General features: G+C 35.9%; 1 protein-coding gene across 10 annotated transcripts in view; it reads right to left on the reverse strand.

The window, feature by feature from the left end:
- REPS1 (RALBP1 associated Eps domain containing 1) overlaps positions 1–25,001 on the reverse strand; it is a 73,821-nt gene that overhangs the window by 35,173 nt on the left and 13,647 nt on the right. For 9 of the 10 annotated variants that reach the window (XM_079938930.1, XM_079938938.1, XM_079938937.1 and 6 more), the window contains exons 2-8: positions 7,190–7,313; positions 5,366–5,562; positions 5,080–5,233; positions 4,400–4,524; positions 3,733–3,895; positions 3,391–3,454; positions 2,091–2,245 (exon numbers count right to left, since the gene is read on the reverse strand). In XM_079938930.1, the coding sequence (XP_079795056.1) occupies positions 2,091–2,245; positions 3,391–3,454; positions 3,733–3,895; positions 4,400–4,524; positions 5,080–5,233; positions 5,366–5,562; positions 7,190–7,313 (982 nt within the window). The remainder of the gene's footprint in view (positions 1–2,090; positions 2,246–3,390; positions 3,455–3,732; positions 3,896–4,399; positions 4,525–5,079; positions 5,234–5,365; positions 5,563–7,189; positions 7,314–25,001) is intronic. The other variant, XM_079938935.1, reaches the window with a different exon arrangement.

Below are 25,001 nucleotides of genomic sequence, written 5' to 3' on the forward strand. Positions count from 1 at the left end.
GTCTCCACAGAAGGAATATTTATGGTAAGTTCTCAGGTCAGCCAAAAGAAAGTGTTTGGGTGTGCCTCCTTTAACTGGGAACATCTAAAAACACAGCTATTTAAAAATGGTTTTTAAGGATACTGATTGAATCACAGTGTCACATGACAATTTCTATATTCAAAGGACTTTGTGTCATGAATCTCAGGCTTATGATAGGTAGGAGAAAGAAGATTAAATGGTTCTTCCCACCTCAAAATAGAACTCCAAATTCATCATTTATGAGTAGGCAAAGCAGATTTTAATCTAATATTGTGTGGTCAAAATGTTCACAATAAATTTGACTGGAAACCATATAATATTATGTTAGAATTGGAAAAAACTGAGTCTTTGACACCTTTAAAATTATAGTTAAAGGAATAGTGTATAGAGACATGCAGGCAAAAAACCAGAGTGTCTCTTTGCTAAACAAATCTAACAGGTGTAAAAAGACAAATGCCCAGGAAAGAACTTGCATCATCAGCCTTAAAATTCCGTCAGTAGATCAACATGACAAAGAATCACACTTTATTTAAATTAAAGAAAGAAAACAAAGACTCTACTGACTACATGAAAAAGTCAGATTCACCTATCTGAATCCAATAGATAACAAGATCAGACAAACCTCTAGAAAACGACATACAACAGAATAAGCTTGACTTATTTCTTGTATTAGTATGCTATCGGGTTTTAAAAAATTAAAGTCATAAAAAAACTCTACATACGAGCCCAATTTATAAATCAATGATGCAGCAAGTCTGCAGCTATCAAAATTGCTTCCCTTTTGGCTACTAGCAAAAAGCTAAATAAAGAAGTGATTTTTGTTTATTTCCTAATTAGGTAAACCAAAGAACTCTGAAGCAAAATTATCTGACAAAAACGCTTCGCTTTCAGCTCAAGTTAGAGGGTAACTGACGCCAAATAACTACCTGAAATGATTAGGCAAATCCTAGGATTCTCACAGGATAATGTTTCTAAAAAACTGAAATCAACAGTAAATTATTTAATCAACCTATTGGTTGATAAAAGGTCAGGATACAATTCAGGTCTTAAAATATGAATGGCATCAAATCCGCATTTCAGGTGGAGAAACAGAAGGAAAAAATAAGAGTAAATGGTTAGAACTTGCCCAAGGAAGGTCACAGAGTAAGTAGCAAAACTAGAAGCACACTCAGATTCTTAACTCCAAGGAGACTGTTCTCTTCCTGACAGTAATGACATGTATATGGTTCTTTCCGTAAAATTTAGACAGTGAAGTCAGATGACTTGTGTTTCTGAGTTAAACAGACGTTGCCCTTTTAAGAGCCAAATTTCGTTCTATCTTCTCTTTTTAAAAGCATAAAATTCCTTCCAACATAAAATACAAGAGAATTTAGATAGAAAAATTGTAAACAATAATTTAGTTTTAATTAGGTACATTAATAATTTAGCATTAATTTCCTCTTATTCATTCAGAATGTAAGGAAAAAGTACTCATTTTTTACCCCTTGTAGTCTTATTTCCTTTTAAAGAAAGCTACCAGTAAGTATGAGCACTTATAAAAGCATTCTTGTAAACATTTTAAAAAAAGCACTATCTACAATCAAATACAAATTTCCCAGATTTCTTTAGAGTCTGAAGAAAAGAAGTGGGCTTTTTAAAGGAAAATGCTTGCGACTGTAGAGGTCTAAGGATAAACCAGGCATTCCCTTCAACAAATTAAGATGCATTAAATGGAAAAATGTTGATAATGAAGACAGGCTACTTTACCCACTTCAGACAATTTATAATGCAATTAAAGGCAGCAAAGTAACAAGATACTATGAAATGCTCTTCAGATCTCTGCAAGTCACTAGTGTAAGGTGAAATAGTGGCATGTATTCTTTATCTCTTTATTTAAAGTTTACTAAATAAGCCAAGCCATTAATCCAGGTTCAGCCTGTACATCCTATTCTGATGGCAAATCTACGTGCTTCTGATGAAATGTTTATGCTCTTAAACTAAGTTTTAACGTCTATCTTTATTTTGCTTTAAGAATCAAGTGTTATGTTTATTAAGGCATGCAGTCAGGTCTCTTCAGCTCCCGGTCTTACCTGCTGAATCTTCCAAATCAATCAGTTTGGGCATTAAGCTTTCAGGGAGTTTTTCCGGTAAGTCGTAGCCATTCTTCCTAGCAACTACCAGATGAAAAGCAGCACAAAACTCATCCAGTGTCAAGGCTCCATCTTTATCAAAGTCTGAGAGTTCCCTAGAAGAAAAACTTCTTATTAATATAATCATATTCTGCTTTGACTCCCTTTAGGTCTCAAAAAGGAGAGAAATCCTTTCCCAGAAAATTGCAATCTATAATTTTTAAAATTCCATAGATGGAAAGATATGTAATAAAACAAATATAGCAAACTGTTAACTGTAGGTAGCGGGCATATGAGTGTTCAAGGAACAATTCTTTAAACTTTTCTGTATGTCTTAAATTCTCATAATAAAATGCTGAAGAAACAGTCCCAACAAATAAAGTCACCAAAAAATGACCTTTACCCCATATGCATTTTTAGTAACAGGATTTAGTTAAAGCTAAGCTTAGTTAGTAAGTCACTGAAATTTTTAAAAACTGTTTTTACTGTTATCAAATTTCTACATGTATGCACTTTAAGGCATCCAACAGAATTACAAGGCTTGATACAAAGAAAGAGCAGCCCCACCCTGATGTCGATTTTCTGGTTGCAGATGCAACCATTTTTCATTCATTACCTTAAACTACATAAATAGCATGCATATATTGCTAGTTCTTGATTTTTCGGTTTTAGGCATTATCTACCTACTTCCTACCATAGCATCCTATGCTTCTAAAAACCTTAATAACAAAATAATTTAGAATGTAAAGAAATACACTGATATACAGTAGAAATAACATTTGTTTATCCAATAATTGTTTTTAAAAAATAATTTGTGATTGTAATTTGTGTTTTAATGGCTAATTTCAACTACACAGCAGCTATCCTGAGTCTCAGTCTATATTTAAATGGCAGCTAAGCATGTCCTTAAGATCACGCCTTGGTATAGGACTTACTAAACCTGTTAAAAAACAAATGTGATAAACATAACCATGTATGAGCAAACTAGCTTTTATTCCACACATTATGCTTTCAACAAGAAACAGGTGATACAGCTTAAAGAATTTTATAACCCATTTTAAAGAACTACTACAGTGTTATCACTTATTTCTTTTCTAAAGAGTGAGAGAGAAGCTGGCTATTATAAGGCAATACTGAGTACTTTGAGAATACTCTTGAAAAGGTTACTCTAATAGTTTATTTTTTAAAGTTCAAAAATCTACCTGCTATAAACTCCTCTGAAACAACCCACATTACCCAACTAATGATATACCACACTTACCAAATATGAGAAAGTTCAAGAATAGGAAGTTTTGATTTTGTAAAAAACTCTTTAGCTGCAGATCCTGAAATATTAAAACAGTGTTGTTTAATGTTATTCTGAACTTACAGCTCCAAGAATAAAATGTGAGGTAAGAGTCTTAAGACTTTTGTCACTGAGAAAAAGGTAACCATAACATGTGTACATGCCATGTTTTTGGTTTCCAGCGATTATAAAGTTTTTAGGCAATTTGAGAATTAATTTATCCTTTATAATCTCTGACCAATAAAACCATGTTTTTGAGATTATGAAATTGAGATTGTCCTATCCCATCTAGAAGAACTTCTGTTTTTAACAACTCACCTGGAATAAATCCATTTAGATCAGGCTGAATGGTTTTAAATTGATTTACATAATACTGTCTTTGTTCATCTGTTATTTTCCAGGGATCGTCATAACTACTGGATTGCCTACGAATTTCATTGGCAGTTGTAGCTGATGCTACAGTTCGTACTGTTGTCTGGTCCTGTAATGAAACATTTTTTCCTCAGTACAGCATCTATCTATATGATTACATGGACCAAGATCGCTAGGTTACTTATCTTTGAAAGTAAAACTTTTTGTGGATGTTTAAAAAATAAGAAGTCTTCACAAACTCATCAGCAAACCACATATTTGTTATATAGGTTATTAAACGTTTGTGCACAATGATTATATAAATGTGTAGAACGACAGCAATATGTAAGCAACAGAAAGTTATGTGAAATGTGCTAAGAAAGCCAAGCAAATATATTCCTAGATGCAGAAACCTTTCAAAGCTTCACTATGGAATTAGCAAGAAAATCAGCCAAAACTTTCAGTGAAACATTCCAATGAAAACAGACTTGAAGAAAACGCACAGAGTTCTGGTTTTTTTGTAAAAGAGTGAACTTGCATTTATAAAATTTGCAACAGCAAAATATGAAAACAATGACTGCAGCAATACTCTGAATGAAGCAAATAAAAATGCAATACCAATAAAATGTCACACCTGGACAGAAGCAGGATGCATGGTTAAAAGAGTACTGGTTGGTGGAGTATCTGCAAAACTGACCCAATTTTCTTGAGGTGGAGGTGGAGAATGCCCTGACCATACTGCATCACCAGCAGAAGAACCTAAAAGCAGAATGGGTAAACATGCTGACTCATTTTTGGAGGAAAAAAATAAAGTTACAAGGTTTTTAATGATAACAAATCACCACACACACATAAAAGTTTTCTTTTAAATGCTAACTTTGAAGAAATGTTAACAATTTCCAAAATGGAATCTTTTCTGTCAATTTAAAATTATACCTCATTTGGTATAACCAATTTATTGCTGTAATAAGCAATATAGCAGCAGAATCATTTTTACAACAAAGTGTACTTCCCTTCACTAATATAATCTATACTTAGGAATATATCCCTAGGAATATTTATTTATTCATTTTACCCTTCAGAGAATCTGATCCCAGTAAACTTTTGTCTAAGCATCATAGATATAAATAAATGCAATTACCACTCTTCAAAGTGATATATCTACTTAGAAACTTTCACAGCTGGCTTTTGCTTTTTAAGGCACTTAACATATAATTAAAAATTGACTTGGAGGCAACTCTTAAAGGAACATTATCAAGTTTTCTTCAATTTACAACCCTTAATAAATGTTACTTTAAAAAAATTTCTAAATACCTGATTGTGCTTCACCAAAGGGAGACCAAAATGGCCCAGGTCCTGCAAGAGGCCTCTCACTGTTTCCTCCACTGGGATGGCGGCTGTGCTTCCTCCATGTGTGTGGAGAAGTTGGTGGAGACTGCTGTGGCGAAACTACTGGGGATACAGGTTCCTAGAAAGAACATCATTACTTTAAAATTTAAATTTTAAGGTAACATTTTCATTACCAAGGCACTCAATAAATGTTTCAGTGTAAGCATTAGCACAGGACATCAACTGATAGCATTTACATGCACGTGCTTACCTGCTGATCTGCAGATGTACGAGGCTGGCCAGTATCATGGCTTGTGGATCCCTTTTTCACTTGCCCCCTGCCCGGTGGTGGGGGAATTACACCAGAATAAGACCCTTGATTTTCAGAATCTGAAGAATATGAGGCTGCATGACGAGATTCCTGTTCATTCTTTGAAGCAACAAATCTTGGCAGAGGAAGGTCTTTTACTGTTAACCACAAAAATAAGTATTACTTCAAAATAAAAAAAGGTATACACACGAAAAACTAAAATAAGAGATGAATTTGACATTAGAAAGAATTTTTGCAAAAACTGATACAGAAACAACAGGCACAAAATGTTTACCTCTACAAAATTCAGATCATCTCTCTTAGATTGTTTAGGGAAACTCTAACCTAGAAAGAAGTAACACCAAACTGTCCTTAAGGAGTTAAGCTGTATTAAATGTTCATTGCATGTCTGGCCCTATGCTTGTACTTTATATCTATCTCGTCTCATAACCATTATCAACCCCATTTTACAGAGAAAGAAACTGAGACTCCAAGATACCAAGGTTATTGACAGTTAGGATTTCCACCCAGGTGAATCGGACCCCGAAGCCTAGGCTGTTTCTACTCACACTGGTTCCCTAAAGGAAAATGTTAGAGCTCTAAGCGAAATAAGAATATGTCACTAAGTTTGAGACTAGATTAATCTAGACATTTTCATTGCAGAAATTCCTGAAAACAACTTACTGTTCACCTACCAAGGACACAGAACAAGGTGTCAGTTATACCCACCCACTTCAGTCTAGCTTATGACACTCCTACAGGCAAATATTCTACATTCAATTTTAAGTAGAAAAGAGGATAAAAGACTGAGAATTTCTCTGCACACTTTTAGACTAGAACAATACAGCACCAAAACCATTTTTAGAGGAAAGTGTACTTCCCTCCACCATGATTACCAGAATTTCTCTTTAGAATCTCCACATTAAGAAGGGAAAACATTGTTTATTCAGCATTTATATAAAGGAATTCAAAATTACCTGGAAAGAATGTAAACTCTCAACTCCAGAACAATGATATGTGGCAAACCAGAGCTCCACAATGAAAACCTCTGGATGACTAATAAACTGAGCTGGTACTGAAAACTATGTTATAAAAATTCTAACATCAGAGAAAACCTCAAGTTTTCTCTTGCCTGCCTTTCCTATGAAAACCAAAGAACTCTGCATTTAAGTGCCTACCTTTATAGAATTTCCACCTACTTTGGCATCAATGAGCCTCCAAATAACAGAAAAACAAATTATCCTAGGTGACATTTGTAAGGTGGTTAGATGCTTGTATTTGGGTTTTAGTCTGCCAATATTTTTAATACTGTGTCTTTCAATCAAAATTTTGGTTAACTAATACTTTCTAATTTCAAATGGAGCTTTCATGGCTTTTCTAAACAGGAAAACACAAAGTATAATGTTGTTTTATACTTAGTTAGTAGAAAAGAATATAAGGAAAGCATATATGAAGATGGGCGCTATAATTCATCATTTACCTTGATAAAATTATTCATCTAAATTCTAAGCAATTTTTAGTAAATTAATTTTTAAAAATCACCATTTTAACAGTTTTTATATTACCATCAAATATGTATGAAGTACATATATGCCATAACAGAGTTAAGACAGACATATTTTTCTAATATTAACAAATGAAAAGAGCATGGTAGTAAAAGACATGACACTAACTCAACGTCACAAATACCACTGAAACATCAGAAAGACTCAACAGTTCTGACTTTACTTCATTTGTGATTAGAAGTTCATTTTCATTTCAGTTACTAATATATTCTGTATTTACCTGTATTTATACTTTCCACTCTTAAAGGGAAGCCAGACTGGGCAACAGCTACAAGTTTCAAAGCAATATAGAACTGACTTCTTCCAAAATAACCAAGTCTAGTTGCACCACAAAGCTCCATAATCTATAAAAGAACACAATGTTAACATTAAGAATTATGACAATAATTCTCCACATAAGCAGCTATCTAACTTCTGTTTATCACTTCTCCAAAATACATAGCTGACATATGGTATATTACTCTCAACTGACAACCAACTTCCTCAAGTTTCAGGTTTAAATGTTTGAAAATAAAAAGGCACTGACCTTACAATAAGAGGGTTATCACTCTCCTACGTATTAAAATTCATGTGATAAGTAACTACATTTTATCTTTTAGAAACAAATGTACCATCTACTCTTCTTCATAAACACTGTGCATACAATAGGGCCAAAAGTTTCTGCAACTAACAGATTATTAAGCAGCCATTTAAAGTAAGTCACATAAAATGACATACTAAGTGGGAAAAGGCAGGAGGCAAAATTTTAACTACATAAACAGAACTTTTAAAACAAACAGATATATAAAAATTCTACCAACAAATTTGTTAGGTGAGATTAACAGTATGGTTTTTTTTCCCTCTTATTTTCCAGATTATATTTAATGTGGTTATACTACTTTTCTTTAAAACAACAATTTTTGTTTGTTTGCTTTTTTTTTTTTTTTTTTTAAAGGATGAAGGCTTTCAAGGATCATTCTAGTCACTCAACAAGTATTTCTCGACTGGCTACTGCAAGTTTCAGACTAGAAAAGAGAATTTTGAATTACAAGATTAAATTATAATTCCCAAAGCTGGAGTAACATCTACTATACAGACATCATAAAGTAATCTTAAAACAAGCACTAAGTATCCTTGTCTCAGCGTCTCAAAAAATTCAACTTCTTGTACAAAGGTAACATATTTTGTCTATTTTCTTTTTCCCAAAACACTCAAAGGAAGATTAAGGTACCTGAGACGCTGTGGTACTAAATCAGAAGTATTTACTAGAATTGCAAAAAAGCAACTGTCACTGGTTCAGCAACATATCACAATAACAATAACCATTTGTTTACTTGCACAAGGAAAAAATACAGTCATTTTTGCTATGAATAATCAGCACAGGAGGAAGTTGCTGTTCTGCCACTAAGGGGCAGTGATGTTGGAATTATCAGGCCAGGAATTTAGAACTATGATTAATATGTGAAGGGCTCTAATGGATAAAGTAGACACCATACAAGAACAGAATAGGCAATATAAGCAAAGAAATGGAAATCCTAAGAAACCCCCCCTCCTCCCCAAAAAAGCTAGATATCTAAAACACTATAAAACAAAGAATGCCTTTGATGGGCTTAGTAGACTGGACATGGCTGAGGAAATAATCTTCGAGCTTGAGGATCTCAGTAAGACCTCTAAAACTAAAAGAGGAAAAAACAGAACAGAATATTTGAAAACTGTGGGACAACTACAAAAGGTATGACATACATGTAATAAGAAGACAAGAAGGAGAATAAAAAGAACAGAAGATTTACTTGAAACAATAATAACTAAAAGTTTCCCCCAAATTAATGCCAGAAACTGAACCACTGATCCAGTAAGCTAAGAGAACACAAAGCAGAATGAATGCCCAAAAAAGTACACCTAGTCCCTTTACAAAAATTAACTCAAAATGGATCACAGATCTAAATGTAAAGCATAAAATTATACAACTGCTGGAAGATAACTTATGTATTCGGGGTGCTTAAGAAAAAGTGGTTTTTTTTTTTTTTCACCTAATGGAATAACACTATTAAGAGTTTTTGTTTTGTTCTGTTCTTAATGATTTGTGACTTTTTCCTTTTTGCCAAGGTAGCATTTTTGCTCTATCAGCAGTCTTTCTAGTCATTGCCTTTATACCTTGTACGCCATGGCTTAGAAAAGGAATCAACCTTTTAATACTGTAGAAAACAAGAATAAATAGTTCTTTAATAATAACTCGAAGAGCTCTCCAATGAGCAAAATGTACACAAGCATCATTTTTTACTTCTGATACACAAAATATGGACATGTTGGGGAAAGGGCTAACATTTACTGAGTGCACACAATGCTAAGCACAGTGCTAAATACTCAAGGTGTTCCCATCTAATCCTAAAAATAATGGAGTAGAATTGCTATTTTTATCATTTTACAGGAGAAGAAAGAGAATCAGACTGGCCAAGTAATTAAGGCCAGAGGGCTCAAAAAAGGGCAGAGCTATAATTCAAAGTCATGCTTTTAATCTTCTACCAAGACAGGCTGTCCACTGTCCTCTTCCTAGAATAATGTCAGCTGCCTCAGAGCAAGTACCCTCAGTAAGTCCTAAAAGTTGAGTGCCTAGTACAAAGTGACAATGAAAGAGTAGTTTAAATGCACTAGGAAGGTTCTTTAATCCTATGCTCAGAACATGAGGTACAGGGAATTCTAACAACAAGAAAGGTATATGGAAGTTATTTGAGAATTTCAGCTTGAATCTACGAGCTGAATTATAAAGTAGAAAAATGCAAAAAAGTGGAATGAGGAATATATTGAAACTATACATAATACTAAGAATCAATACATCATCACTGAGAATACTGTCAAAATTCTCTCCAAAATGAAATTTTATGAATGTTTAATAAAATATAATAGAAAGTAAGATCCTCCCTTTATAGTCACTATCAAGTTAAAATTGAGAAGGTGACTCCATTGCTTTCATTTTTATAAACATTCTTTAATTTAAGTTGGACTGGGTCAATGGACAAGCTGACTGTTTTTGCTGGCTTAAAAGCCCAGGCAGTTTGGTCTACCTACATGCACAACGCTGGCTCCCAAGTCAGTCTAACTTTTATTGTTTCATTAACTTGTTAGACTTGTCCCCACACCTCTCTGTGACTCATCAGCTTTACCGACATGGGAATAACTTGTAATGGAGACTCAGGTTTACTAGAGAAATTAGAGGAAAACAGGGAACAATTACACTGAATACCTATTATTAGGAAGACTGTTTACTTCTTGTCCCACTTAACGCTCAGAACACTCCTCTAATGTTGGCTACCATTATCCCCAGTTCATAGGAAAGGAAACTGAGGTTAGTAGGTGGCAGTCAGGGTTCAAAGCCAGATTAGTCTGAGTCCGAGGCCTCTCTTCCCAGGTGCCTCCAAGGCATAGCTAAACAGAACTCTCAACATGGCATGTTTATGGGGCAGTAGTTCCAAAATGTATTCCAAAGAACACCAGTCAAGTTAAATGCTCTGTAGTTGAATAAACATATATTATAGCCCCCTTGGCGACTTTACAATGCATTTTTAGTTCATAAGAGGCACTAAAAAATCCTACAGCCTAGAAACAAACCTCTATTTGGTTTAGTATCTATTAAAATGCTTTAGAACTAGTGATCCATAGATCAGATGCTCTGTATAACACACTTTGGGAATCAATGCTGTTTAAGAGCCCAGAGTAGTGATATTCAAACTTTTTGGTATCAGGATCCCTCCTTATACATGCTTAAAAAAATTAAAGAGGACTCCCTCAAAGCGTTTGTTTTTGTGGCTTGTATTTATTGATATTTACCATATTAGAATTTAAATTGGGATATTAAAAAAAATGCACCTATGAATTCATTTAAACACAAGAATAATCCTATCACACGTAACATAAAATTTTACGAAAATAACTTTTTTCCAAAATAAAAAATTGAGAGTACATTGTTTTATATATATACAAATTTCCTTAATGTCCAGCTTATGAGAAGATTAATATCTGCTTCTGTATTTGATTCACTGCAATATGTTGCTTTGTTTAAAGACACTCACTTCACACAGGTATGTGTTGGAAGACAAAGGACAGTTTTTTTTATTTTTATTTATTTATTTATTTATTTTTGGCTGCCTTGGGTCTTCGTTGCCATGTGCAGGCTTTCTCTAGTTGTGGCAACAGGTTACTCTTCGTTGCGCTGTGCAGGCTTCTTGTGGCGGTGGCTTCTCGTTGTAGAGCATGGGCTCTAGGTGCTCAGGCAGTAGTTGTGGCACACAGCCTTAGTTGCTCCACGGCATGTGGAATCTTCCTGGACCAGGGACTGAACCCGTGTCCCCTGCGTTGGCAGGTGGATTTTTTTTTTTTTTTTTTTTTGCGGTACACGGGCCTCTCACTGTTGTGGCCTCTCCCGTTGTGGAGTGGAGCACAGGCTCTGGACACGCAGGTTCAGTAGCCATGGCTCACGGGCCTAGCCACTCCGCGGCATGTGGGATCCTCCCGGACTGGGGTACGAACCTGTGTCCCCTGCATCGGCAGGCAGACTCTCAACCACTGTGCCACCAGGGAAGTCCCAACAGAGGGCAATTTAAATAGCCTTTTCAGATAAATCTGTTATCATTTTTTGATACCATACCAAAACTCTACAAATGCTAGTTGCTTAAAGGTTAGCTGCAATATAGAATCCAAAGCCATATTAATAAACTCTTTTGCATACTCTTACATTAAAAATCCATTGGTGTATCTGGTGCACTGCAACCTGCTTTGGTCATATGTAAACTACTGGTTCATAGTCATGCAGATCTTCCAAATGTTGACACATTTTATTTACAAAATATTTTTTAAAATTACATTTGTTAATATCACCACTGGTCTCATCAGAAAAGTCATTAAATACTGGGAAGCAGTCAAACACATGGTTGCAGCTAAGTTTTCCAAAATCCTGATTTTTGCCAGAAAGCTCAAATTTTATATCATTAGTAACAAATAGCATTAGTTGTTTTCCCTTAAGTGACAGTCATACTTGCTTCATTTTCAAGAAAATCTTTGCCCAATACCCAAGTAAGCTGTTCCTTCAAGAAAAATGGTGCTCCATAAAAAAAAAAGTCAGTACAGCTCACAACTCAAACAATAAAATAAGTACTTTTCCTCAAGACAACCATCATTCTTCAGTATGCAGCAAATGTGCTTTATGCATACTTCCCATCACACAAAATACGAAAAAAATATATGCCCAAGGGTGAAGATTTAATAAAATCAGGGTTTTTTTTCCTACATAGAACATTCTTCAGCGAAATTGGTTTCTTTCTTGTATGGCAGTAAAGAATACAATACTATTACAGTTTGGTGACACTGCATTGATTTGTGCTAAGGAGTCAGTTTTACCCACCACTTCTTTTGCATTACCAATGCAAAGGTCAACACAGGATTAAAAAAAAAAAAGCGGGGGAGCAGGGAGGAATAACATATTAGTATTATTATGAAAATATCAGACCAGGGCTCTGCAGATCAAACTCTGAGAAATGCTATTATAGAGCACACTCTCTATATGGTAGTGATAGAAGGACCTCTTGCTTTGATGTCAATGCTACATACTCCCTGCTCGAGAGCAGCCACTGAAAACACAATGTCTACAGGCGCAAGCAAGTATACCATAAATCAGTGAAACTGGCCAGATGGGGGATGTAGTGAGGTAAGGTGAGCAGGTGTGACAAGAGCAGCTGCTATTCAGCTCTAGCTAACTGCTGCTATAGAAGAACATCTGTCAAATGATGCCATCTTCAGATTTTTGTAAAGCTGGAAATCTGGAATATTCTATGATATTGTTCTCATTTTTAAATGCTAATGTGGATTCAGATAATTTTTTTAAATATGCAGATCAACTAAAACACCTAGATCACATATCTACATATTCTGTCTCAGAGAGTATTCTATAGTTACTAGAAAAATGGCATAAAATAAATGGCAAAAACTACAATAATGTTCCTTCAGGTCCTCTAGCAAGCAGGGTAGAAAAAAGTGAGACCAAGTTTCATGAAAGATAACCATATATACAGGTATTATTATATATTAACCTATCCTACTTATATAATGGTCCTAGAGTGTTTCAGCTGAGACTCTGGAAGCCCCCCCAAATTATTCTCAGGTCATTAATTCAGGTCATTAATGAATCATTATACAATGGCTTTATATAAGATCTTGTTATCTAGCAAGTGACTCAAAGTACTGAGACAACTGAAGAATAACCAAGGGAAATTAATTAAAAGAAAATGCATTATTTCATCCTTCCCTGGAGTGTCAGGTCCAGTCCTTATACACACCCACAGTATAACTAATACAAGAACTCTAAAACACCGCTTCCTCCTTTCCTTCAATAAGTCAAGACTGCTCCCACTTCAAGGACTTTGCACTTGCCGTATCCGCAGTTTGCCCCTCAGATCTTTGCTTGGCTACTTCCTCGGTCATTCAGACCTCAGCTCAAAGTGCAATCCTTCCTCTGAGTACCCTACTGTTATTTATTGTCAACATCTCCCAAAAGAATGAGCTTCCAAGGAACAGAGAAGATCTCTTATATTCCCACCACTTAGAACAACTCCTGATTTACAGTACCTATATACATTTGTTGGTTGGATACATGAATGAATGAAATATTTTTGAATCAACTTTGCTGCAGTCTCCTTCTACTCCTATACAGACTACCAGATTAACAAACCTAAAGTATAGCTCTGAATAATGTATATTATATTTAAAGAACAAACTCATAAGTCTAGCACTCAAGACTCTGTAAAATTGTCCCAAACTGCTTTTCTAGTCTTACTTCGGTCAATCTAGAGACTGGGCTCACCTATCTCCATATTTTTGCTTTTCTCTCTCACCAGATCACTCTGTAACCTATGTCTGCCTATTAAAATTATACCCTTTCTTCACAAACCATAACAGGCTCCGCCTTCCTGTAACATCTGCTATCCATATGCAGATGACTTTTTCTTTCTTTGTACTAGTACTCCAGCTTCTACCATTTGAGTTACTTGAGTTACCTGTGTAATTAGGTTAACCACACTGCACACTCCTGACACCTCCTCCCTCCATTAAACTCCTTGTGGGCAGAGACCATGACTTAGTCATACTGGAACCCCCCGAAAGATCTGGCACTGTATTTTGCCACTTAGCGCTGAAGAGAATTGCTCTCCCATGGTGCCCACATCCTCCTGATTTACCGAATTCATTCTGTTAGTCTTCATTTTAATTAAATCTTTCTTACTAGGAAAGATCATTTTTACCATTCCTTTAAAAATGAAACATTTTCTAATAATAAACATAGTTTGCGTTGTCCAATGTAGTTTGGATTACACATGATCCATCCATGCATCTTTGCTGCAGTACACTGTGGCAAGTAGAAAAGGTCAAGAAAAAAAAAGTCAGTGGCAAAGAAGATAAGGGCATACATCAAAGCCCAATCATTCCAACATGACTTAATTCCCTTTCAAATACTGCTGTCAACACAAAGCATGTTTCACCTGTTTACAAGCTATGTGGACATATTAATCTCTAGTATTTTCCTCTGTTACGAAAACAATTTAATTTAAATGCTTAGCATACTCCAACAAAGTGGGCAACTCATCCATTACTGGATTCATGAAGCATGTTTGCATTCCTAAACGACTCTAGCTATCACTCTGTGACCAACTCCACAGCCAATTTCCTACTAAACTCAGGTCTGAAGTGAAATGCAATCTTACCAACCCCTTTGAGATACTTAGTTGCACTGGGGCAAATATCTCACTTTTACTATATTACTTTCTTATCCAAAACCTTTAATGCTTTTTGCTTTGCTTATACAACGCAACTCATTTTTTTTTTTTTTTTTTTTTGCGGTACGCGGGCCTCTCACTGTTGTGGCCTCTCCCATTGCGGAGCACAGGCTCCGGACGCGCAGGCTCAGCGGCCATGGCTCACGGGCCCAGCGTCTCCGCGGCATGTGGGATCTTCCCGGACCGGGGCACGAACCCATGTCCCCTGCATCGGCAGGCGGACTCTCAACCACTGCGCCACCAGGGAAGCCCTCAAATGATTTCTGATTACAAGCCTACAGTTCAAAACCACATGGCTTCTTTGCTTTCTCCTGCTATGATTTTATCCTAACACTTAGGTAAATAAACAGGTATTCTCTTGATTCTTTTCTTCCTTTCACTCATACCCTCATGCATAACTTCCATGTTACATTTCAACCACTTTCCTATCTCAGTTAAGGATGAGTTCTCCAAGTCTTTCCTCAACAGTATGTCCTCAGAAAGAACAAAGAAAACCATCTATACATTGCTGACAAATGGCACACATCATTCTGCAGACCACCTCAAAAATAAGATACGTATAAAATTTGTCAAATACTGTAGCTAAATAGCAATATCAGAATTTTCTTGCGCCCTTACTATGTATCAGGGACTGAAATATCAGATAAGTACTAAATAAGTAATAATCTCCTTTCTACACTACAAGTATTTGCAAAAGGTATATTTTTCAGTGTAAAGAAAAACTACAAATGTCTCCTATAACTTTTCAGCAGAAAAAAGTTCAAATATATTATACAAGTTCTTTTTCCCTTACTAATATTATCACAGGAATTCATCAAAGAACATACTATAACAATACAGATAACTGCTACAGGACTTAGAAGCTTAATACTGGAAGGCAGATTTCATTCTGCCCGCTAAAACAAGGAACCATAAAGAATGTACTGAGGGACTTCCCTAGTGGTGCAGTGGTTAAGAATCCGCCTGCCAATGCAGGGGACACGGGTTCGAGCCCTGGTCAGGGAAGATCCCACATGCCGCGGAGCAACTAAGCCCATACGTCACAACTACTGAGCCTGCACGCCACAATTACTGAGCCCGAGTGCCACAACTACTGAAGCTCATGCACCTAGAGCCCGTGCTCTGCAACGAGAAGCCACCCAATGAGAAGCCCGCGAACCACAACGAAGAGTAGCCCCCACTCGCCGCAACTAGAGAAAAGCCTGCGTGCAGCAACAAAGACCCAAGGCAGCCAAAAATAAAAGTAAATAAATAAAATTTTTTAAATTTATTTAAAAATTTAAAAAAAGAATATTGAGTTAATTACTATAAAAGAGGACAGAGGTTAAAAAAAAGAGGACAGATGTAGATTTTAAAATTTTATGAAGTTCTTGACTTGAACTTCTGAATGGTATAGGTAATTAAAAAGATTCCTCTTAGCAATATATCTGATTCCTAATGCTATAATTTTACTCGCTTTGGGCAATATAAACTCCTTTTGACAGTCAACTATGGTAAGAGTAGTACATACAGACCAATAAATATTTTATTGCTTATAATCAGTATCACAGTCATTAGTTGTCTAAAGAAATAAAACATTTCTGACAGCCTCAAATGTAAAGATTCTAATATGAAAAATTATATGACTGCCTATAAAGTTTACTGGTAGTTCAAGTCCCCACGTCCAATTAAAATAATTTTTTGTATTACCTACTTAACCAAAAAAACTTAAAACTGAAATATAGATTAAAGGTAAGAAAGGATAAAAACAATAAAAATACAAAAGTGATTTGAAAAATCCCACAAACCATCTAAAACTTAGGCTTAAAGTAGTAGTGTTTGCCTTTAGAAAATATTATTGAGACATGGAGATAATCTAGTAAAATCAATCTGGCCAATAAACTATACTTAGGGTGACCACAAAATTTACATCCAACCTGAGACATTTGCAAGAGTGAAAGGGAGTACTATTTATAAGTATGCCTGGACAAGAGGCATAAGCCAGGATTGTTTCAAGCAAAGACAGACTTATAACTTGCCTTTCCAAAACACCTTTAAAGATAAATGATTCCATTTAACCAACAGAAGGCAGAAGGTTACAGGAAAAGCCAACACTTAAAACATGTTCCCTTACAATATGTCATATTGAATATTAATCTTAATTAAAGAGTAACATTTTTCAGAAACCAGTACTAGTAATCAAGCCCCTCTGTTTTCTTACATGGAGACTTAACTGACTATTCTAGAGCTACAGCAACTCTAGTTTACCAAAATTTTAAAAATAATAATAAAAGTTAAACATTTAAACATGGGCTGGGCATCATTCTAAGCACCTTATAAATTAGCTCATTTAGTCTTCATAACAGAAACTTTCATCCCTGAAAGACAGAGACTTTTACTGCTATTTTACAGATAAGAGAACTAAAGGATAGAGGTAAAGTAACCCACCATGGTTCAAGGAAATGGGGAAGCGGAGGATTCCAGGGCATGTTCTTCTCTACTGCACTATATTACCACTACAGCTCCTTTACTGGGAGGACTGGAAGCCCATGACTTTCCCTAAGTACACAGAATAGAGTGGAGCTCTAAAGTGTCTGCACTCAGTGAGTAGAGTTAGAGTGAACAGGGTTAAGCAGTTGTGATGTAATTTCTTGTACATTTTTCTCTATCACTGGCAAGTTGTCAGTAAAACACAGGCCTGGGAAATATCTATTACTTGTTTTGTTTGTTTACAAATTTATTTATTTATATTTGGCTGCGTTGGGTCTTTGTTGCTGCGCGTGGGCTTTCTCTAGTTGCAACGAGCTGGGGGGGAGGGGTGCTACTCTTCGTTGCAGTGCGCAGGCTCCTCATTGCAGTGGCTTCTCTTGTTGCAGAGCACGGGCTCCAGTAATTGTGGCACGCCAGCTCAGTAGTTGTGGCTCGCAGGCTCTAGAGCGCCAGCTCAGTAGTTGTGGCACACGGGCTTAGTTGCTCCGCGGCATGTGGGATCTTCCCAGACCAGGTCTTGAAACCGTGTCCCCTGCACTGGCAGGCTGATTCTTAATCACTGTGGCACCAGGGAAGTCCCTCTATTACTTGTGATAAAGAGAAACCCATTTATCCCACTCTTAGGATAGTGTTCTAACCCGTGCTATGGGCTATTGAAGGTTATTAAAGGGTGAGGATGACAATAATGATTATGATGGTAGTTAACACTGATGGTGTACATACAATGTGTCAAGCACTGTTCCAAGCTCAGTAACATATTAACTAACACAATCATCCTAACAACCTTATGAGGTAGGTACTTCTTTCAAAACAGAAAACTGATATGCTGGTGAGCTTGCTCAAGGACACACAGCAAACAACAGAACTTGGATTGAAACCCATGCACTTAACCACTACATTATTTCATAGCAATTGTATTTTCCCAGTGGTAAATTCATATAATAAGCTGTGCTATACCAGAGTTCTACTATGTTACATCATAAAACAAGAGTTGTTAGTTTTGACGACTAGGTCACAGAATCAAGTTTTGATAACTGTTTGCTATGTGAATATAGGTAAGTTACATAATATGTTTTGTTTCCTCGTAAATAAAAGGCAAATGTTAGATTCTACCTCTAAGATCCCTTCTAGTGAAAATATTATTTCTCTGAATGAAAATTTTATATCAAGTCTGTAACCACAATACAAACTATCCTCTGAAAACGTCTGATTTTCAAAAATCTATTTCTGCCAAAGTACCAGACAAGATTATTAGTTACGTGCTCCCTTTTAAAAATGATACATATTTAAATACATATTTAAATATGAATTGTTATGATGAGCAAAAAATATAAGGAATTAATTTCACTGTGTTGGGGATTTAAGTAGGAATAATTAAGTCACTTGCTAAACTTTGTCCTGTAAATCTGCCTCCAAAGGAAAGATATCTGGTGTGAAATTCAAGCATCGGTACTTTTGCTTTGTAAATGAGTGTTTTATCATATTTTTGTATAAAATATTTGATAACAAAAAACTTTCTGGACTCTAGTTTTTTATTATGCCTTAAGGTCAATTTTCCCTTTTATAGGAAGAGAACCAGTGTTGTTACTCAAGAAAAATAGGAAAATGACTTGGCTTACCACATTTGTTTTATAACCGACATTTAGGAACATAATGCACAGAGTAAAAAACAAACACTACTTGTCCTGAAACCAGGTGTATCTTAGAAAATAGATAAAAATTGAAGAACAAAAGTAGTACTAAATATAACCATTCAACTAATATGAACCCATGGTACTGCCTTTAAAAAATGCCGATAAAGTATACATATCAATATCAAATGTTCCATGGCATTTTACTCAATTAGAAAATGCTATAACATACAGAAGTTCATGATGATTCAACATCAGACCACCTCAGTCCTTTGGGGCTTATCTGTCTTCCTTTCAGTTTCTTTAACTGCACGCTGTAATAATTGGGTGGTGGCTCAGAGTAGTTTTGCTGAAGACCTCCTTATTCTCCCTTGCTGGTTTACAATGATGCTAGTACCAAGATGCTTTACACTCAGTAAATCTTAATGAACATATCAAATATCACAAAACACCTTCCATCCCCAACTCAGGATGGTAAGAACAAAGGAAAAATAGCCTCAGGATCTTCCAAAAAGCTACATTCTTTCTAAGGAAATAATAATAGTAATAACTAATAGCTATATAGCACTACTCCAAATATCAGGCACCGTAGTATTCTACTTATCTTACAAATTCATTTAGTCCCCAAAACAATCCTATACAGGTGCTAAGTTATTCTCAATATGCAGATGAAAAAACTAATGCCCAGAGAAACTAAGGCCCAGGGCAGTGAAATACTTGCTTGAGGGTCAAAAATACTAAGAATTCAACTGCATCTTTAAAATTCTATTAAAGATTTTTAGTTGACCAAATGAGGAAATAACAAATTATCAAAATTGATGATGAAAAAGCTACTATTTATTGAGTGGTATACCAGTACTTATTTAAGACAATCCTCAAACAATTTAAGAAGTAAGCATTGTTACATTCATTTTATAAATCAAAACAGTGAGGCGAAGAGAAAGTCCTTGTCCAAGGTCACAGACTAGAAATCAGCAGGGCCAAGATATGAACCCAACTCTGAGAAACTCCAAAGCCTGGCTTTTTCCATTATGCGTTTCCCAAACTTCAGATTCTTGCATACCACCATCACAAGCTCTGCCATGTCTACAGGCCACTTGTGCTATTATGTTCCTAATATTTCTTCTTTAAATCAAGACACTTTAAAAACTTAATAAATTTATTTTAGAAGGAAAATGTATCACTATATAAATGGAAATTAAGTATCACCTGAGATAAACAGAAAATAACAAAAACAGTAATACGTTCAATGAAAACAAAACTGTCATTTAATTTCAGCCAAAATACCACTGTCTGCAAAAAAACCTGTTCTTTATTAAGAGAGTTACCTGTGTTAGAACGGTGTTAAAAACTTACAAGTAACAAACCGAAACTTCCTCCTTAATCAGATTTGAAAAACAATTCAAAAGGAATAGCTCACTATGTGCTTTCGCATTTGTTGGGTACATAGCCCACACTTTGGGAAACAAATCATAAGGCTGCTCTACTGCCTCCCTTTAATTCAGTATGCAGCTATGTCTGCAGTCTTTCTTGCACTCGTAACATTTTAGAGAATGCTCTAACAAGAAACGTAGGCACACTGTTATAATTAGTAGCCACAGAAATGCCTCAGCCTCAGCAAAATGCTCCCCTCTTAAGTACGCACAATGTTCAAAGTACACAGTAGGCCCTAGGAGGCATGTAAAGTTTTAACACACATCCCCTATTCTTAAGAAACTTCTAACCTAGCTGAAAACATAACATACAAATGACAAAGATAAGCTATTATGTAAGGCTGTAATCTTATACACTGAAATGGTTGGTGTTTTGAACACAAGTTTTGCCATCTGATGGAGCTGGATCTGAATTCCAGCTTATGTCAAGCATGTAGCCTCTGGAGCCCCAGGTTTCTCAGTTATAAAACGGAAATAATATATATTCTCTAAGTTTAAAATTAAACATATGCCAAATAGTTCAATGCCTGACCCATAGCAGGTGCTATGTAATTAATACTTGTATCTGTAAGAATTAGAGAGAAGTTACTATGGGTTGGAAATATTTGTTAGGAAAAAAAAAAAAAAAAAGCCTAACCTGGATGTTAAAGAATGGACAGGTTTTTGGGTAAGTCAAGATGGGCATTCAAACTGGGGGGGTGCCAACAGGTCAAAGTAGGAATTGTAGTGTGGTTAGGTAGTTAACTGGACCAAACTAGATGGAGAGGGTTCTAAATGCCAGACTAATCTTTACTGAGCACTTCTGAAGAGTATCATATAAGTTTTCAGAAATTCGCTTTTTTGTTCTTTAGCAATTACAGAAAACCTAGTTAAGACTTAGGAGGCTACTGCAGTAGTGTAGCAATAACATAGTCAGAGCTCAGAAAATAATTAATGCAAAGGACAGAAAAGGATGATTGAGATTTTTCAGAGAAAGAAAATCTCAAGGACTTTGTAGGCTGAATGTAAGAAAAGGGGTCAAAGCTGACTCTACACAGGAGAAAGACACAGTAGGAAGATAGGATGCTTAAAGATATAAAATAACATAATAATTTAGCATCACAGAGAACAAAAAGAAGAGATAATATCCACCAAGAATTAATTCAGTATCAATTACAAGGGAGATGATAAAACAGAATGAAACCTAAGAAAATATTACGGGACTTGGTGGCTAGGATAAAGGTGAACCTTAAGAATGTCTTTTTTTTTCTTTTTTTTTTTTTTTTTTAAGGGGTAGGGTAGGAGGAACAGAAAAAAGTTAGGCTACTAGTACAGACAGTAGAGAAGAAATCTGGGCCATTTGTTACTTGGCAGTAAAAGAAAAATAGGAAGGCAGATAGATGGGTGTACAGTCAAATAAATAACACAGGAAGCAAAAAGGAACACTATTAGAAAATAACCATTATACAATACAATTAGTAATTTTGACAATTCTGTTTTTTCCCTTTGTTAGGTGTGAGAAACACAAGTTTGGATTCACTCCAGAAACAAGTCTTAGGGGTAATCTACAGAAATGTGATTAGGGAAGTAAAAGATTTCTATCTCTACGAGTTTTAAATTGTGGGTAGTAATAGAAAACCTAACTATAAATTCCTTTCCTCTGGTTATTAAATCCTCAGCTTCCTGAAGGCAGGCACAGAATACAGTAGGTTCTTAGATTTCAAAGGTTAACATCAGTAGTTTCTACTATTCCTGTGAGATTTACATTGACCGTGACAAGTAGTATAATCTGTAACTGTGACACGGCACAAATCTCAATGGCCTGTGCTAGGGAATGTGCAATCGCTGTCATGTGAGTGTACCCAGCACCCTCCCTCTAAATGGATTTGTGGTCTTCTCCTTTCAGCCAGGTACACTGGAACTGGACAGAAGCTGTGCTTTATTATATTTTATAAAGAAAATATAAGCAACAGTGCCAAGATTCCACCATGATTTATTTTAGTTGCCAATAAATTCCTATTTTGTTTCTTTTAAACTTCTTACATTCTGCTATTAAAAAAAAAAAGAATAGGGAAAAAAGCATTCTGAAAGGGAGGGAGAGGGAACTGGCAATGTTGGTCAGCAAAGCTGCAAAGTCAAAACTCCGAGAATTCTGTGCTATTTGTTCCTGTTCTTGCTGCCTCCTTCTCTTCTCATGCCCAGAATACTGACTGGGGTGGGGAGAGAGTACCCATAGCACTAGCAGTGGAACATCCAAGGCTGCAAGCTTCACCACCCGTACTTTTTACTTTCCTGGGTGAGGACCCCAGAAGTGCCTTAATTCGTCACCCCAATCACATCCATATATGCACAGCAATAGCAGAGCTAAGCAACTGGCTTCCCTAAATAGTTAGCTCTGTTTTATAAACATCTACTATGTGCTTTTGCTGCTCTAGATAATCATGAGGTCATGAAAGAAAAGAAACCTGAATGTTATTTACGGTTTACTTATAATATTTACTTATAATATTGTTGGGATGTAAATATCCTGGAAAAGCAGTCAAGCAATGACATAAACGAACAAAAAGCAGTAACAGTGCAAAACACATACAGAAGGATAGGCAGGAGGCAAATGAGAGTCAGAGAGAAGGTAAGGTTGTTCAAATGACATTTCCAAACATATAAAAACTAAGGCACGTTTTTAATAAAAGGGGGAGGATGGAAGCACGGAAGCCGGGGGAGGGTACCGCAGATGAAGAAAGTTAACATGATGAGGAAAAAAAAACCTAACAAGTAACTGTGAGAAACAGAAAACAGATCTGCTAGAACACAAAGTCCACATTAGAAGAATAATCAGAAACAAGATTGTGAGAAGTGGGAGTGAGTTGGTAGATAAATTTTAAGGCTGGGTAAGCATGACTACTCAGATTTGATATGCTCTCCCTACTGCCAAGCATTTTACGAGAATGCTATGCTTTCCTCCAAAAGAGTCAACTAAATTAAATGAGAAACTACTGACCTGTTTCCTTATTTAGATTACTTATCTACCACTATTTGCTAGTTGTCATGTTCAAGAATTAGAAATTATACTTCTGAAAGGCAGAGAATCTCATGTGAGTTTATTACTAAACTATGGTATCTTTAAAAATAAAAAATTAAAAACATCCTTGAGGTACAATGGCTTAAAGAACAGTTATTAATATGCATGCTCACCATATCTGACTAAAGCCACCTGAACAACTTCAAAAGTATTAATATTAACTGGCTTATTCACAGTCTAACTGGAAGATCTATATAATCAGGTCTCAGAGGCTCCATATTGTTCAAAAAGGCTCATTCCCTGTCGTTTGGAATTTTTTAAGTGGTATGACAAAATGAAGAGGTTAGGCTAGGACCCATCAAGGTACTGATGAAGAGTGAAGCCCTGCAGCACCAATTAACCAGTCCAATAAGATCTGGGTGCCTAGCACAAGCAGAGTGATCTGAGGAAAACAAGAATAAGCTAACGCTTGCCTTCAAATTGCCTGTCACCTATCAAGGATAACATACACACACGAACAGGAAGCTAGAAGTACAAGTTGTATATACAAGTACAAACATATACAACAGTATGGGAAGATTACAGAAAGGGGGTTATCTGGTAGAGAGGATTAGGGGAAAGTTCAAAGAAGCAGGATGTCAAACCATCGGTTTGGCCAGAAACTTCATTCGGGGTTTTCCGTTTTCTTTCTAATTCCATGAAAACAGTACAACATTGTCTTTTATGAACATCAAGATTTTCCTTGATGATTCAGATTTTTTTTATCACATCTGGGATAAAATTTTTGAAGGAAATTAAAGGACTATAAAAAATGAGTTAGTTTGCAAATATCTCAAATATCTCAATATAGAGAACTCATCAAGAGAAGGATATGCTCTGGATCCTAAGGAAAAATACTGAATAAATAAAACCTCAGTAACAGTGTAGAGAATGTAAAAGAAAAACCAAGTATGAATTAGTTCAAAGTCTAAATTAGAACACATTTTTGAAAGAGTAATGTACCAACTTGTCAGGAAGCAATCCGACTTCCACTCATGCCTCCATGAAACCCAATATTGAGTTTGGTAGCATGTGACAGATGACTCTTTCCATAACTCTCCTTCCTTTCTTTGTTTCTCTGCTTTCCCTCCAATGCCTCAGGCAGCTACTACCTCAGGCTTCCTTTTGCTCTCTCCTTCCTTTAACTCCGCAAGTTCATCCTGGCTGATCTTATTTATACCAATGGCGTAAACTGCCACTCCTATGCTAAGGAGAGCAAAACCAGGTTACCAAGGACCCTCTCCTAAGTTTCAGTCCTCTGGAGAAGCAGGTCCTCATAAAGTCAAACAAATTAATGTTATCTAGATTTCCTAGAGGAGACATTGACTAAGTCGGCCTTGGCGGATGAAAGTATTCTGTTTAGCCATCTTTTAGAATGTTATTTGTGTTGTAGAGTGTTATTTGTATTCTATATAAAAACAGTTTAAAATTTTATCCCTTTATTTCAATAAAATTATTAATTTACTCAGCAAACTACCGAAAATAAACAATGGCATCTAAGTAAATGTAGCAGAAGGACCTATTTTTAAGTTTTATTTGCAAAACTATCGCAAGACACGCTGCTGAAAGACATGGATAAACCGGACTTGTTATAATAACTCTTAGAACCTAACAAGACTCACAGCAGTACAGGGACTACACAAGCTGGTGTGGGGACTTCAGCGTG

The sequence above is a fragment of the Stenella coeruleoalba genome, assembly GCF_951394435.1.
Source record: "Stenella coeruleoalba genome assembly, chromosome: 12".
Classification (NCBI taxonomy): domain Eukaryota; kingdom Metazoa; phylum Chordata; class Mammalia; order Artiodactyla; family Delphinidae; genus Stenella; species Stenella coeruleoalba.